Genomic DNA, 17,555 nt, shown 5'->3' on the forward strand with positions numbered 1-17,555 from the left:
ATAAAACAACAGAAAGATAGCTCCCTTCTTTAACAAATAGAGCATGGGAGCCATTCTAAACAAACATATGCATGAGTTTGGTTCTGAAAAGGCGCTTAGTGGAATTTTTTTTACATCCACAACACAATGGGGAAGACCAGCGCCTGATCCTTGCCCCCCCACCCTCAAAGCAACTATGGTATTTCTTACTTCCCATCTCTTCTAAGAAGGGGAGACTGTTTTGAGAATTCCCATAAAAGTCATGCAAAGAAAGGTCTCCTGCACGAAACAACATGATTATTTCTTTGTGTATCCATATTTGGAAGGAAAGTCTGAAGCTAACACTTCTGTACTCGCTGCCTGGTGTGAGGGGAATGCGGGGGTGGGGTGGAGTGGGGGATGGGATGGACTCCCCAACCCCCCGGCCTCGTTTACTTGTACCCACAACAACCCAGGAAGGGATGGGCTGACACGGTCGTCACTCATACCTGGGCAGAGGTCCGAGGACTGGCCAGGTTCATACAGCTGTGACGGCGGCTAGGGTCTGAACTCGGCCTCCCTGCTCCTCACTCACAAGGTGAAGCCCTGACACGGAGGGTGGATGTTGCCGTGCTGTGCGGTTCTGACACCACTGCTGCTGTTTCCTAAGGGTCAGGGTCAGGGACTGTGGGGGTGGGCGCATCCCTGGGGAACCACTGAGCCCTGGTTCTTCAGGCAACTTGTTTCCATCACCATCATCCTCAGGGAAGCTTTGTGTTCTCAAGTAGTTTGAAAACCTCATTTCTCCTAACAGACGCTCAAAGCACACCCCTTGCCCTCTGCAGCCTCGTGTCCCCCGCAAAATGAAGACACAAGATAACGTGTCTCCCAGGGCCTGAGAAGTTCCCCCTGATCCCACCTGGCTCTAAACCAGGCTCTCTGCACTGCCAACCTGGGAAGCAGGGCGTGTTCTGGGGGGCATCCTGTGTACTTGTAGGGTGCTCGGGTCCACACGACACCAGGAGCACCCCCACCCTCTGTGACAACCCAAACTCCAGGCTTCTTCTCCGAGCGCCCCGCTTGGGGACTTGCTCTAGAGAATTAGGACAATTATGTTTTGCCAGCAACAACGTAAATGAAATTACTCTTTAGTTTACAGAAAGAAGTACAATTACAGTAAGAGAAGATAAATAAATTAAATTAGCAAGTTAAGCCAAAATGTATGACTTTTTCCTGGAGTTGCAAGTGGTGGAACTGGTTGGGATCACTCACATTGGTGTCAATTAGTGAGAAAAATGGTCAGTTTCGTCAGCGTGGATGATTCTGGAAGGCTTTGGTCGGGATGAGCATTGTGTGGGTGGTGAGGGAGGGTCTCGTCTCTTCCTGTTTGTACCTGCAGCTTGGCTCCTGCACAGCTGCAGGAGAGGCGATGAAGGATGCCGGGGCGTGTCCTGCAGAAGTGACGGGTGTCCCCTCATGGGAACAAGGAGGCAGAGTGGTGGACTTGGCTGGGTGGGGATGGCTTCCGCCCTCTGAGGCTTTTGTATTTTCAGGAAAAAGAGAAGCTGAGAGGGGGAGGTGCTAGGATCCAGGTGGTGGGTACTGGTGGTGGGACCTCCTGGAGCAGGGAACGGACAGTGGCCAGCCGGAGCACAGTGGTGAGACACGATGGTCCCCATGGGGCGGGACAGGCAGCCGGGCCAGCCCCTGGGGGCCTTCATCCCGCTTAGTAAACCAGCCCTGACCAGCGCCCACTCCTTGCCTCTCTCGCAGCAGAGACACAGCAGGAAGCAGGCCGGGCATGGTGCTGGCCAAGCCAAGGTTGCTGCAGAAAAAGCCTCACCCTCCCACCCTTGCTCTCAGGCCCCCTGGAACGCTGACACATCTTAGAATAGACACAAATTCCTCACCAAGGGCCACCTGACCTGGGCTCTGCCTAAGGGTGCTCCCCTAGCCTGAGGGTGCTCCCATCTCTACCTGCTTCTCCTATCTCCGGTCTCGACTCAGATGTTGCACTCCTGGCTCCCTGGACAGACCAGCAGCCTCTGCCTTCTACCGGCCCAGCCCTGGGCCATCCCCTACTCCCAAGAAAGGCCAGGGAAAGTGGCCAATGATTGTCATGCCTTTCTCCCTGGGCCTGGACCCGGGCACCTCTCCTCTGCAAAATGAAGACCCTGACACTCGTTCAAGGACGTCAGCAGCCTGAAATGTGGTCCGAGTTGGCCCTTCTCCACCGTGTCACTCCTGCTCACCCCGGGGAAGCCGGGAGTGCTCCCCCTGCAGCTTCCAGGGGTTAGAACTCACTCCTGCCTCTGCACTTGCAGAGTTAACAGCTGTGGATTTCTGGGGAGCACTGTGCACCCACTGAGGTCTAACACTGATCACCCATCGTTGGCGGGGCCAGTCGGCTGTGGTCACCATGGATTTCCTTTCTGGCAGTCTATGTGGGTCTGTGACATGGACACTCGGTTCTCCCAGGCAGTCAAGCCTGTGCCTGAAGCACCGAGCTCACCATCACGCATTAACGTGGCTGCCAGCCCCTGGCGAACAGGCACGTGGACAGCAGTCTGCTCACTCGCCGGCCGTACTGTCCTGTATTGGCCACACCGGGAGTCACTGCTTCTGTCACGTGGGGGCCACCTTTTGGAAAAGCATAGAAGGACCGTCTTGCTACTTTCTGAAGGTGCGTGCACACTCTGCTTCCAGGGCTCCACCTGATGGCCTTCACCCGCTTTCCCAAGGTGGCACTGTTCCAGCTCCACTGGCCCCCTTTGGTTAAAACTCCCAAGTGGGCAGCGTAGGGGTTAAGGCATGGGTGCTGGTCCTCTGGTGCTCATGAAGGGCTGCTCGGGGGCCAGCCTTTCCTTGGGGGCCTCATTGCCGGGGGCGGGGTGTGTCTCAGAAACTGCTTCTCAGCCAGGTCCTCTCCATTCCGTGTCCTGTCACAGATCTGGGTGTCTGTGATACAGATGGGCTCCTTTTACTCACAGAGGCAGACCGTGGGGGTGGGGCTTTAACACCTGTGGTCTTGGCAAGATGTCCTCGCTGGGACTGGAGACCCGAGCAGCGGCGAGAAGAGGACTGGAAGCTCTGAACTCTCATCCAGCTTCAGGAGGCTACACGGATGGTGTGTGTCTCCACCCCTGGGGTCGGGTCTCCACCTCAGCTGGAAGGCACTGGCGACATCCCCAGTGACTGACTGTCCTGGGCTCACCACAGACAGGGGCTTCCACGGCAGACACTCATGTCATGGTTCTGGAGGCCAGAGGCCAAGACCAGGTGTGGGAAGGGCAGTCCCTCCGCAGGGCCGAGTGAGAGGCTTGCCCCAGGCCCCTCTCCTGGAGCCTGGTGGTTGGCAGTATCCTTGTTTTGCAGAAAGGTCACCTCCATCCTTGTCTTCATCTTCACACAGGTTCTGCCCGGGACTGTGCTGTTGTGCTGTGCTTAGTCACTCAGTCGCGTCTGACTCTGCGACCCTATGGACTGTATCCTGCCAGGCTTCTCTGTCCATGGGATTCTGCAGGCAAGAATACTGGAGTGGGTTTCCATTTCTTCCTCCAGGGGATCTTCCTGACCCAAGGATCGAACTTGCATCTCCTGCATTGGCAGGCAGATTCTTTACTGCTGCACCATAGGGGAAGCGCCAAGGACTGTGTCTGTGTTCAAATTTCCTCTTTAATAAGTTCACCAGTCCTGTAGGATTAGGGTCCCTCTGCCCCGAGGACCTCACTGGAACTAACTACGTCTGACAACCTGGTCCCATTCTGAGGAACTGTGGGCTAGGACTTCCACACAGAAACGCTGGGGGCACAGTTCAGCCCAACACTTGGGGAGGTGGAAATCCCAGGGAAAGATGGCGCTTTGGCATCTGGGCCTGGGCACGGGATAACGTGCGACTGAGTTTATCTTTCATAGATGCTGACACACTCTACAATCTAATATTAGTTTCATAAACAACAGTTTCCTCTTTTGCAAAGTATACCCACAGGTCCCATTGACACTTTCAAGTGCTGCACAGCCAGCCAGATGACGAGGGTGCGAGAACTTGATCTCAGTATCGACTGTGAGGCCGAACATCGCTCCAATTCCTTGGGGGCGATGCAGCTTTCCCGTGGGAAATATGTGACCTCATTTGCATTTTCTAATTGAATTGCTATCAGCTTTCCTGCAAGACTGCACACAAAAACCTTCTTCCAGATTCCAGCCCTGCTGGTATTACCCACAAAAAGACCGCCTTTAAATGGTTGCTAAGAAGGGAGAGGAAAGGGAGAGGTTGCCAGGAGTTTATGGTTCACCTGACCATAAAGCTGCTTTTGCTCGCTCCCTGAGAGTCGCTGAAATGACGGACGAGGGAGACCGTGCTTGATGGGACCTGACACGAGAGAGCAGGGATTTACGGAACCGGGAAATTAGGGGCTCCCTTTGCGCCCTCCTCCGGGGATTCGCTTCAAGTTTCCTTTCATGAGAGTTTCTTGGGACTTTTAAGGTATGGCTCCTTTGAAGCAGACCCTTTGACTTCCCTGGTGGATCAGACCAGGGCATCTGCCTGCAATGCAGGAGACCCGGGTTTGATCCCTGAGTGAGGAAGATCCCCTGGAGAAGGACATGGGCAACTCACTCCAGTATTCTTCCCTGGAGAATTCAACGGACAGTGGAGCCTGGCAGGCTACAGTCCACGGGGTCACAAAGAGTCGGACATGACTGAGGGATTAACACTTTCCCTTTGTGTTTCTAGAACCTTCTACCAGCAGAACTCCCACTTGCGGTGTCCCCCTTGAACTCCCCACCTTTCCAAACCCAGCCAGAAAGCCCTCTGCATGCACTGAAAAGATGCTTTGAAATTGTGAAGTATAAAGGACCTGTGGGAAAGTGCTTGCAACTTCAGTAAACAAACACAGCAATGAGAACAGAATGAACACCTGGCCCAGGTCCCCCCACTCATTCCTCAAAGCCCCCCAGGCCTGCCTCCTCCTGCTTCCTCTGTGAGGTTGTACACACACTCCATGTTGTCCACGTCTGGACCACATCTGCATTTCCCGGCCCTCTATCCCTCGATGCATGTCTGTGGGATTTGCCTACCCTGTTCATTTTTGCAGCTACACAGAATTTCACTGCAGGAAGCCACCACCAGATTCTTAACCAACCTAATGCTGATGAGCCTTTGGGTTCTTTTCAGGTTCATTAGATTCTGGTGCAGAGCTCTTGGTATGAATGGGCACATACTTCCTTTGGGCTTGTACCTGACCAGCGGCATGATGAAAAATACACACTTGGTCTCTGCTCCTCATTCCTGACACAGAGCTCTTGAAACCCTTGCAACCTCTGCAGTGATGGATTGACGGGGTACCTTACCCATGGCTCCTAAGTCCCTAGGAATTTCCTGGGTGATAGAGCATTTTTTGTTCTAGTGAAGTGACTCTGGGTGGGATCCTGGAGGGGGCTGGTCACCAGAAAGTCGGAGTCATGATTAGGAACTTGGAACTGTCAGCCTCCCTGCCCACTCTGTCCTCTGGGGAGGGGAGAGGGACTGAGTTGAGAAGTTGAGTTCATGGATTGTGCCTGCGGGATGAAGCCTCCATAAAAATCCCTGAACTCTTGGGTGTGGAGAACTTCTGGGTTGGTGAACACATCCATGTGGCAGGAGGGTGGTGCACCCATCACCACGGGGATAGAAGCCCTTGCATTTGCGATCCGTCTGGACCTCCCCCTATGTAGTGCTTGACCTGGACATTCCTTCATGATAAACCAGGAAGAGTAAGTGTGTGCTGCCCCCAATTCTGTGAACCTTTGTAGCAAATGATTGACCAGAGGTGTGGGCGGTGAGAACTGAGTTGGACAGGAGCGAGTAACCAGGAGGAGACTCATCACTTGTGACCCACATGTGACAGGAAGTAGGTTTGTGGACTGAGCCCTGAGCCTCACGGTCTGTGCTGACTCTGGGCTGCGAGGGTCAGAATTGAATTAAATTAGAGAACACCCAGTTGGTGTCCATGGAAAGTCAGAGGATTGGCTGGGGTAGAAAACCTACAGCTTTGGTGTCAGAGGTGTGAGAAGAGGAACAGTTCTTCTCAACTAGGCCAAATATTCAAATTTAAATGGAAAAGCTGATTGCTATTGGAGAGGCTGTACCTTAATGCATCCTCACCAAGCACATGGGAGTGCCACTTCTCCACGTTCTCACCAATGTGAGAACTGGTACTGCCAGTCTTTCAAAGGCTAGTCATTCTGGTAGGTTTTTGGCTTTTATCTGCATTGCTCTGCTGAGGTTGACATGTCTTCACACTGGCCCACCACCAGGCGGGTGGGTCTTTCACGGACAGCTTGTTGTTTTTTAATTTTTCTCCTATCAGGTTATCTGTCTTTACATAGTGATTTGAAGCTCTCTCTATATTCAGGTGGATAAGGAAATGGCAACCCACTCCAGTATTCTTGCCTGGAAACCCTACGAACAGAGGAGTCTGGTGGGCTACAGTCTACAGGGTCAGAAAGAATCGGACACGACCGAGCTTGCACACTCATCTATATTCAGGACGTGCCTCTTTGTCAATCACTGAAAGTGAAAGTGAAGTCGTTCAGTCGTGTCCGACTCTTTGTGACCCCATGGACTGTAGCCTATCAGGCTTCTCCATCTATGGGATTTTCCAGGCAAGAGTGCTGGAGTGGATTGCCATTTCTTCCTCCAGGGGGTCTTCCTGACCCAGGGATTGAACCCCGGTCTCAAGCATTGCAGGCAGACGCTTTACCATCTGAGCCACCAGGGAAGCCCGGTCAATCATTAAGTGTCACAAATATCCTCTCTCATCTCTGGTTTATCTTTTCACTTAAAAAATTATTTATTTTTAATTGAAGGATAATTGCTTTACAGTCTTTCCGCTTTTTTAAGTAGTGATAAGTAGATTCTCATTTTTCCGGAAGTCAAATCATCAACCGTTGCTGTAGTCTCTGTACTTCATCACATATGAGAGCTTTCCCCACACACCACTTCCGATTCTCTTCTATTTGTCTGCTTTGTCTTGCACACTCAGAGTTACAATTCACCTGGAACTGATTGGGATGTAGCATGGGGGTAGGGGTCACTTGGGACTTCCCTGGTGGCTCAGTTGGTAAAGAATCTGCCTGTAATGAGGGAGACCTGGGTTTAGAAGATCCCCTGGAGGAGGGCACGGCAGCCCACTCCAGTATTCTTGCCTGGAGAATCCCCAGGGACAGAGGAGCCTGGCAGGCTGCAGTCCACGGGGTTGCAAGGACTCGGACGTGGCTGAGTGACTAAGCACAACACAGGGGTCACTTGACTTTTCCCCTTTAGGGTACCCCACTGGCCCAGCATCACTTATGGAAAAGACAGTCCTCCTCCAGTATTCTAAGTAGGCTGGGCAATTTTTGTTGTTAAAGGGTCACACAGTTAAGTAGTTTAGACATTGCAGGTCAAGAAGCAAAGTCGAGGATATTAATTTAAGTGCTTATACAACCATTTGAAATTACAGAAGCCATTCTTAGCTTGCAGGCATCAGCAGGCAGGTGGCAGGTCAGATGTGACCTGTGAGCTGCAGTTTACTGGCCTCTGCCATCCAGCGCCACTCATGAAAAATCCAGTGTTGGCACTGTGTGTATTTGACAAGGTAAATCAAGTCATTTATGTGAAGTTGGCGAATTGTGTTGTATAAAAGTTAAACCTCCATGAAGATGAAAGTGAAAGTGAGTTGCTCAGTTGTGTCCCACTCGTTGCGACTCCATGAACTATACAGTCCATGGAATTCTCCAGGCCAGAATACTGGAGTGGCCTTTCCCTTCTCCAGGGGATCTTCCCAACCCAGGGATCAAACCCAGGTCTCCCACACTGGAGGCGGATTCTTTACCAGCTAAGCCACAAGGGAAGCCCAAGAATACTGGAGTGGGTAGCCTATCCCTTCTCCAGAGGATCTTCCCAACCCAAGAATTGAACTGGGGTCTCCTGCGTTGAAGACTGATTCTTTAGCAACTGAGCTATCAGGGAAGCCTTCCATGAAGATAAGACTTTCCAAAATGTTAAATATTTTTTCTGGACGATTCTGTTCCATTTGTTTGACCTCAGACAGTACCATCTAATGACTAGTTCTGCGGCTCTCAGATGGGGCTCCTGGGGAACATCTGGCGATGACAGGAGACAGCTTTGTTGCAAGCAGGGGTGGTGGGGTGCTGCTAGCACCTGGAGTGGGCAAGGGATGCTGGCAAACATCCCACAGTGCACAGGGCTGCCCCACATCAGAGATGATCTGGCCCCAAATGCCTGCAGTGGTGAGGCTGAGACACTGGTGTGGTTTATCAGGAGTCCTGATGTCTGAAACACCCAGTCCTCCCATTTTTGTGTCATTCTAGGTTATTCCCACATGTGCACTCAGTCATTCAGTTGTGTACAACATTTTGAGACCCCATGGACTGTAGCCCACCAGGCTTCTCTGTCCATGGGATTGGCAAGAATACTGGAGTGGGTTGCCAAGCCTCCTCCAGGGGATCTTCCCAAACCAGGGATTGAACCTACATCTCCTGTGTCTCCTGCATCGCAGGCAGATTCTTTACCACTGAGCCACCAGGGAAGCCCTTTGTATTTCTGTTTAAAAATTTAAAGTCAGCTCTTAGCCTTTCTATAGAAAAGCAAAGAAAAAACATGTTGGATTTTTGCTGGGATTGTGTTAAATCTATAGAAACCTTTGGGTAGAATTGACATCACCATAACATTAAGCCTCTTATGAACAGGGTGTATCCCTCTATTTTCAAAGATCTCTAAGTGTTCTCAGTAATACGTAGGGAATTCCCTGGTGATGCAGGGGTTAGGACTTCATGCTCTCACTGCCAAGGAGCCAGGTTCAATCCCTGGTGTGAGAACTAAAATCCCACAAGCTGCAGAGTGCAGCCAAACAGAAAAAAATTGCTCTCAGTAATATGTAAGGGTCTTGTATAATTAATGCTATTGTAGTCGGTATCTGGTTCAGAATTTATTTTCTAACTATTCCTGGTCTGTTGTTGTTGTTCACTTGCTCAGTCGTGTCCAGCTCTTTCGACCCCATGTACTGCAGCATGCCAGGCTTCCCTGTCCTTAACTATCTCCTGCAGTCTGTAAAGATGCAATCACTTTTACATCCAGCATCCTTGCTAACATCATTCATTAATTCCAATAAATTAGCCAGAGATTATTTTGGATTTTCTACATTCACGATATAAGCTACACATAATGCTAGTTCTGTTTATTCCGATTTCTTTTTCTTGCCTAAACTCACTGGCTTGAAGCTCTGGTGTGTGATGTAAGAGTGTCCTTGTCTTATTTTTGAAGTCAAAGAAGGCTTTGAGTATTCCAACTGTAGTTCAGATGTTTGCTATAGATACTCTTTGTGAAATTAAGAATGGTTTCTTTTCCTCATTTGCTGAACAGTTTCATCTTGAATGGAAGTTAAATTTAACAATTACTCTTCAGATGATCATGTGATGTTTATTTTATTTTGCATTACTTGGGTTAATGTTTAAGTGTTAAACCAAATCTTGATTTCTTGAAACAGACAAATGTGGCCATTGTTTATCCCATGTAAACACGGGTGGATTCATGTGTGTTAAAATTTTGCTTAGGATTTTTTCCCGTCTATTCCGAGTGGACAGGCATGTAACGATCCTCTCTCTCATTGTTCTTTCAAGGTCCTTGCTGGCTTTGGGAAAAGTTCCTGTTGGTTTCAACATGGTTCCCATTTGGTTGGGGAAGCCATCCCTCTTGTAGGATGAGTTTTAACTCCTTATAGCTTGGGTAAAACTTACCAGTGGAGCCATCATGGTGAGAGTAATTTTTTGTGTGTGATAAAAATCTGAACTAAAACTTTATTCACAATAATAAAACAGTTCAGATGTTCCTTTCATGTTAATTTTGGTAAATTTTATATTCTAGAATGTTACCTATTCCATCTTTGTTTTCAAATATATTGGTATAAATTATATATAATGTCCTCAAGGGACCTTTCTAATGTCTGTGTGATTGGTCATGAGGTTCTCTTGTCATTCTAGATAGGAATTATTTTCAGGTTTTTTCTTAGTCTACAGTTTAGTGGTTAAACTACTAAGCTGAGCCGACTTCTGTCTTTGTTGATTCTATTATTTTCTATTTCATTATATTCTCCTCTTTGTTTTATTATTCCCTTCTTTCTACTTTGTATTTCATTTCCCATTTTTATAATTTCTTGAGATAAGTGTTAAAATTGTTGATTTTCTGCATTCTTTATCCTGTAATATATGTATTTAAAGCTAAACATTTCCATCTGGCATGACTTCAGTGATTAATACATCCCAACTAGTTTTATTACTCAGTTCAAAATATTCTCCCATTTCCATGTGATTTATTTTCTACCCAAGGGTTAATAAGAAGGCATCTACTTAACTTTCAAATTTATGGGGCTTTTTTCAGTAATTTTCTTTTTTATTGATTTCTAGTTTAATTGTTCTGTGGTAAGAAGAACAGAAACTACATTTTGATTCTAAACTTCTGAAGCATTTTGAAGTTTGCTTGACGTTTGGCTAATTTTTGTAAATATTCTGAGTATCCTTGTAAACAATCTGTATTTAGCAGCAGTTGGTTTCTGTGCTTTACGTACATTTCGCCAAGGTCAGACTTCTTAATTCTGTGCTCCTAATCTTCTATTTCCTTACTGATATTTTGTCTGCATGTTCTATTGTTTACTCACAGATGTTAGTTAAAATTTACCATTAATTTCATACTTGTTTATTTGCCTGGTATTTCCCTGCCCCCATGCTTTTACTTCAAGCTTTTCTGTGTCCTTACGCTTTTTAGACATATCTTTTGTAAGCTGCGTGGTGGTGGTTTAGTCGCTAAGTTTTGTCCTACTTTTGTGAGTCCATGGACTGTAGACCCCTTGGAATGTGGTCTGCCAGGCACCCCTCTGTCCATGGAATTCTCCAGGCAAGAATACTGGAGTGGGTTGCCATTTCCTTCTCCAGGGGATCTTCCTGACCCAGGAATTGAATCAAGGTCTCCTGCATTGCAGGCAAATTCTTTACTGACTGGGCTATAAGGGAAGCCCTGTAAGCTGCATATGGATAGATTTTGAAAAATATATTGTCAGTTTGTTTTTTTCCAAGTACAAGAGTTAATCTATTTTTAATGATTATAATTAATAATATAATTGTAAATCTACCCCATGGGTCTTTGATTATCATCTGCTTTTCCTTTTAATTTTTAGTTATCTTATTTTGTTCCTCCAGTCATTTTCGGTTGAGTGCTAGAAATATACAAAAGAAGACAGATATAATTTGAGGTCTGGCATGATACCTTCCCCTGGAGAAGACTGACATTTGCTTCTGGGAGGTGACTAAGGACACCAGCCATCTGGATTACCTTAATCCATTTACACAGAGTGACACTGTTCAAAGGTCGGCACCGCTTTGTAAGGGTGCATCAGCCAGTGTCCCACACCGGCCTCCTCCCTGTCCTCCCAGGCACCACCCTTGTGAGGACCCAGTGGCTGAGACGAGCAAAGGACTCAGAGGGCTGGGACCATGCCAATGACAGCAATAAGATCTACTATTTTTCACCTCTTTGGGGACAATGCTCTCATAGAGTCTGTACCTTGCCTGACCTCACATCATCCCATGTAATCCTCTTAACAACCCTTGGGTGGGATGTAGGCAGTGTTGCTGTCCCATTTTCCAGAGTAATAAGCCTCAGAGAGGTAGTATGCTTGTCCCAGAACATCAGCTGGTAAGCTGGAGGAGCTCGATCCAAACAGACAATCCAGGGCAGCCAGGCTCCGTTATGATGCTGGGCTCAGCTGTGCCTAGAAAGTCCCTTATTTACTCCTTTCCAGAACATCAGTTCTCCCATGCAGCAAGAGGCTGCAGTCACACAGCTCAGCTTCCCCACCTGTAAAGCGGGGACAGTGACAGCGCCCACTTCTGGAGATGCTGTGAGGATCGATGTGGACACACTTAGGGGAGGGTCCTAGAAAGTCAGGGCAGGGCTCTTTGGGTTTGAAGATAGGAGGCACGGAGCCCTTAGCAACGAAGGTGATGGGAAATAGACAGGGAAGGAGCGGCTCAGGAGGGTGGCAGGGACGTGCCCACTGCCTGCACGGTCACGTGCCATGTGTTCTGGGTGCGGCCCCTTAGTCACCCCGCCGATGCCCTTAACCTGGGGCATAGAATCTGCAGATCAGGTGCTTCTCGGCCCCGCCTGCCATGGGGTTGGAGGGGCACACATCCTGGGGATTGTCTAATTGCAGTCACCTTCTTGGAAGATCTGGGGATTAACTGCCTCAGAAGTCACTTCATTAACATGCTTGACAAAAGGTGTCATTATGTTTTTAATTAGTGCCTTTTATCTGAGGCCATCCATGGGCTTTAGAGAGCCCTGCTCCTTGGCCACAAGGCACCGTTTCCGTTTCTGTATTGCAATTGCAATCAAGATGTAAGCCTTCCACTGCTGCCCTTGGCTCGGCCCTGGCAGGGAGGGGCCCCCACGAGGGCCATGCTGCCCGCCATGGCATGGCTGGTCATGATCACTCAGGAAGGGACGGAAAACCACATTCATCTCAGGATTTTCAACATCCTCCAGGTGAGACGCGCGGTCTGAGGGGCACCCCTGTTAGAAGTGTGTTTCAATACTTAGTTCAGCACACCCCGAGGGCACTCAAGATGTCAGCCCCCCTCCCAGGATAAGGCTAGCCACCGAGTCACTGATTTTCTAACCCAAATCACCTCCTAGTGGTTTAACAATATGGCTTAAAAATAAGACAAAAATGAAACACAGCCCCAGTTTTCCAAAGTGAGTTCCTCAGAACACCTGCCTTGAAAGATTTCCCGTAAAGAAGGTTCCTTGGTCAAATAGGTTTGGGGAAACTTGCAGACTGTGTCCCACTGGGGTTTGCTGAGCACTTTAGTCCTGTGAGGTTCTGGACAAATCTACAGAAAGGCATCTGGTCAGTCTGGTCTAACCCTCCACTTCCTGTGGGCCCTTCCTGAAGGAATACCCATGGATGCTGTCCCTGACGGCCTGTCCTGCTTTAACTGGTGTGCGTCTTTTCTAGTGAGCCACATGCATATCATAACACCAACGGCCACAAAGCCTCCCAAGGCTTCTCCCTCCCTACGGGTCCACCTTCATGTAGATGGACGTGCAGTTGGACCCACCATGCGGGTCCTCTGGGCCGCAATTTCTCTGCTGACCTAGCAGGCCCCAGCCTGAGGCCAACACAGCTGCTGAAATGCGGGCCAAGGTGAGCAGAGCTGGTCCCCTCAGACTCGGGAAACCTAATGTGGGCATTTCCGGGGGCTGAGGGGTCTGGGCCTGGAGTCCTGGGGCACACGGGGCGGAGAGGTCTCTCAGGATGGGGGGGCAGTTGGGGGAAGGTGAGTTCACCCCTCCCATCCTCTCAACACAGCCACGCAGCTAAGTTAGAGGGGAAGTCAGAGGGAGGGCTGGGGCCTGGGGACCCGGCTGGTGTGTGTTTATGTGAAGTGCGCCCGCCCTCCTCTCCGTCCTCCCGTTCCTCCCCTTCCCTGATCCTCTCTGCTCCCCCTCCCCTCTCTCTCAATCAGTCTCACACCAGCTACCCTGCCTGCCTTGCCTGGCCAGCCATGTGGCCTCTGTCTTACTTCTCGTTCCTCTAGGCCTCGGGAGCCCCCAGGCTGGGGGGCTACAAGCTTAGGCAGGAGAGGTGCCCAGTGAGAAATGGAGCCACGAGGCCCTTGTTCGCAAAGGAACTGACCGTCAGGGTGCTGATGACCATGCACCAAGCTGATGGGGCCTGTGGGCAGCTCTGCCTGGGAAGGCGGGAGGTCAGGGGTCACCCCCAAGCCTGGTGCCACCCACTCAGGTGTCTGCCTCTGCCAACCAGGCTCCGCTCAGCCACCTGAGGAGGAAGGACACGTGCCCAGCCCCTCCCTGCGTGCAGTCATGCCTTACCTTGTGTCCGGAGTGCGTGGACGAGGTCTGGGCCACCAGCAGCCGCACTGCAGCGTCCCAGCGCTCAGCCGTCTGGTGGTCCCATGCCGTCACGGTGAAGGCCACCTGCTCAGAGGGGATGCGCAGCTCCCGGGTGGCGAAGACCGTCCCGTCGGCCCCGACCTTGAAGTCCATGCTGTTGGTCTCGTAGTGCGTCCCCTTGGTCCCCAGGCAGCTGCTGAACTTGACTGCAAGAGAAGGGGGATAAGGTCAGGGTGGGTGGCAAAGCCTGGCGGGCAGGCGCCTGCTCAGAGCTTGAGTTCAGCTGCGGTCCTCCGTCTCTAACATGGGCGAGAAGGCGGTTACTTAACTGATTGCTTGACCTCCAGGGACGGTGTTTTATCTCTGTGTGTGCTTAGTTGTGTCTGACTCCGCGACCCCACGGACTGTATGTAGCCCTCCAGGCTCCTCTGTCCAGGGATTCTCCGAGCAAGAATACTGGAGTGGGAGGCCATTTCCTCTTCCAGGGATCCTCCCGACCCAGGGATCGAACCTGCCTCTCTTGCACTGTAGGTGGATTCTTTATCCCTGAGCCTCCAGGGAAGTCCAGGGGTTTTTATCTCTACCTCCTGGGAATCAGCTGGGGCCTTAGAAAAAGGAACAATGACAAAACACAAGGAACTTGCTTCATTCTCTCCGAAGCACAGCTGTTCTCACCTCTGCAAACTCATCTCCCTCTCCCCCACTTAACTACCACCTCTGGGCTCAACTGGAGTCTGAGTCAAGTGGGGAGGATTCATGGATTCTCTAGTGATCTCGGGCAGCTGGAGCTTTCTCATGACCTGGAAGCAGGCGTGTAAGGTGGACGGTCCACTGACCCCAAACATCCATTAGGCACCTCCCGTGACTCCATCTCGGGACCACTTGTGCCCCCTGCCCCCTCCTTGCAGGAGAAGACACAGTGGAAGCTGCCTGTTGCCTGGGGTCACACCAGGGCCTTTTTATCCATGTACTTCTGTAGCTGCCACCTGAAGCCATGGTAAATTACGAGGCACCCACAGCCAGTGTCACATTCTGCTGATGAAAGTAACAGATAAAGTTACTTAGCATTTATAAAAATATGGGTATCTCAGCAATTACGGTGGGAGGATTGGTTTTTTAAGCAATTTCACTGTCACAGCTTACATGATTTAATTACTATTTATTCTAGAAACTAAAAAAAGCTCCTCACTGTTAGTTCTGATAAAGTGTTTCCCCCGGGTTCACCTTTTATTGTTGGCTGCCTTGAAATAATAAATAACATGAACGTTCCCTCGTTTCAAATACTTCACTCCAGACATCTCCCCAGTCACCGACACCTCCCACTCGTGGGTTTAATACAAAAATGCTCCTCAGTGTTGATGGAGCCAGGCGTCTCCGCGTGTGCACAGACTCCAGGGTTCACAGACGAGGTCCTTGGGTGGAAGAGGGCAATCCAGGTGACGAGTGGGTTGAGGCTCCAGGGAAATGCCCCCCGGGGAGGGAATAGTCACATTCTTTCCCAAGCGACAGGAGAACGCTAGACTGCTTCCATTGTGCCATCGCCCAACGGTATACAAATTAAAGTCAGCAACAAACTGAATGGATCAATCATTTCTGACGCTCAATTGTCTTTGACAAAGATAAAATGACAATGCTGTGATTGCCAGAGATTAGCACAAAGTACAGAAGTAAGCCCTTTGTCCTCTGAAAGCAAATTTCTAATATCACTAATGGGACTGGACAGCAGCGGGGAGTTTGCATTTCTTCCAGATTAAGTGACGGTGTCACTGTATTTTTTTTTTTTTAATTAGTGCAGAGCTTTGGCGGCATTTGAGGGAAGTGTGGACACAGATTCAGAAAAAAAAAAATTACCTGCGTAGGCGCTGCCCCAGTAGGAAGGTTGGGGCACCGTCCACAGGATCAGGGACCTTGCAGAGGTTGGACATCCACCGTGCATGGGAAACCCTCAGGACATTGAAGTTGGCACTACCAGACGTGATCTACAATGATAAAGCCAGCCTCTCCATGCAGGCGCCTTTAAGACCATTTCAGCCCCGGGGTCTGACTCAGATCAGATCAGATCAGTCACTCAGTTGTGTCCGACTCTTTGCGACCCCATGAATCACAGCACGCCAGGCCTCCCTGTCCATCACAGGGGCTTTGGGACAACACAGAACTGGCCTCCGGCTTGTGTCACCACGGGCTGGATGATCAGCTCCACCCAATGGCTCATTTCACCTCCTTGTCTGAGACTCCGAGCCCATGTCAGTGAGGAGGCGGGAGCTGGAATGTGTCTGTGGGAAGTTGGGGGCTGTTCCGAGCGCACACAGAGTCGGGGAGCTGGCTTTTCAGAAGGAGGAGAGTTCAGGACAGTGCCTTCCTGGGCACTGCTGGTGACTGTCTCTCTGTCAAAGGGAAAGATCAGGAAGGCTTGTTCTTTGTGACACCAGGGGCATTCATGGCACTTTAGCTGTGAATAAGTGAGCGCCCATCTGAAACCCTAAGAAATGTGGGTTTAGATTTCTCAACATGCAAACACTGCTCAGAAGGTTACAAACACTACATCTTGTCATAAAAATGGGAAGTGAGCTCTTGGTGGGTGGGGGAGCGGCAGACTCCCCTGAGACACATCTGGGGTCTTGGGCAGGAGCTGATGCTTCACCAAGGAGCCCATTTGTATTTTCCTGGAGAGTTGCTCAAGGCGGCTGCCTCTTTATTGGCGGCTGGGAAGCTCAGAGTTGGCGCTGTAGCCGGGGGCTAGCCGAGCGGAGGCATTTACCACCCTCAGCGTATCCTGCCCAATTTTCTCTCTTTGCTTCCTCTTCAACCTACTTCCCACCTCTTGTTCCTTTTCATTTTGGGGTCTACCTCCTCTCTGCAGGTAAAGTCCTTCTCTTTTAGGGGTCAGAAGCTGCCGGGCCGTTGTACACCCATGGACTCCTCTCGGGCCAGGCCGGGTGCTGTGACCCCAGCACGAGTGTCTGAGAATGCCCTCCAGCCTCGTGGGAAGAAAACACCTATGCAGAGTTGCAGGCACCGGGGTCATGACCTCCTCCAGGCTCCACTGGAGAAACCTGCCTGGATAGGTGACTGCATCTCCTTCCATCCGTGGCTGGGACGTGGACCCCCTGGGGTGCTTGGTCCCCATAACCCAGATCGGCCACACATCTCCGAGGCCTGCTAATTGCTTCCATTAGTTTTAAACAAACTTGACAAGAGGCAGAAGGATTCCTGAGAGAAATCAAGTCCAGTTGATGAAACACGCACAGTCACAGGCCCCGCTGCCTCTGTCCCCTTGGAGGTGTGGTGGGCTGTGGGAGGCCCAGTGGTCCTGGGGGGAGGACTCAGCCACTTGCCCAGGGACAGGGCTGGGGTAGGAGGTGATGTGTGTGCCCCTGCTGGGATGCCAGGGTGTGGAGGGCCTGCGTGGGGTGTAGCTGAACTCTGCAGTCACGCCCACCCTGGCAAGCCTCCTGGGGATGCACCTGGGACCCTGGGTCTGTGACCTGACCAGCAGCAGGTGCTCTGAGCACCGGCCTTTGGGAGCAGCAGCAAAGGGTGAACCAGGGCCAGCGTAGGCAGAGGCTGGATGAACCCATCTCATCTTACATCCCAGCATGTCACCCATCCGAGGAGATGGGGAGCAAAGGCACTGGCCAAAGTC

The 17,555-nt window shown here is 50.5% G+C and overlaps 1 protein-coding gene across 1 annotated transcript in view; it reads right to left on the reverse strand.

The window, feature by feature from the left end:
* Window positions 1–17,555, reverse strand: part of CDH4 (cadherin 4) — a 479,881-nt gene that overhangs the window by 117,401 nt on the left and 344,925 nt on the right. The window contains exon 3 of the mRNA XM_061436991.1: window positions 13,892–14,118. Within this exon, the coding sequence (XP_061292975.1) occupies window positions 13,892–14,118 (227 nt within the window). The remainder of the gene's footprint in view (window positions 1–13,891; window positions 14,119–17,555) is intronic.

Source organism: Bos javanicus, chromosome 13 (genome assembly GCF_032452875.1).
Source record: "Bos javanicus breed banteng chromosome 13, ARS-OSU_banteng_1.0, whole genome shotgun sequence".
Lineage (NCBI taxonomy): Eukaryota > Metazoa > Chordata > Mammalia > Artiodactyla > Bovidae > Bos > Bos javanicus.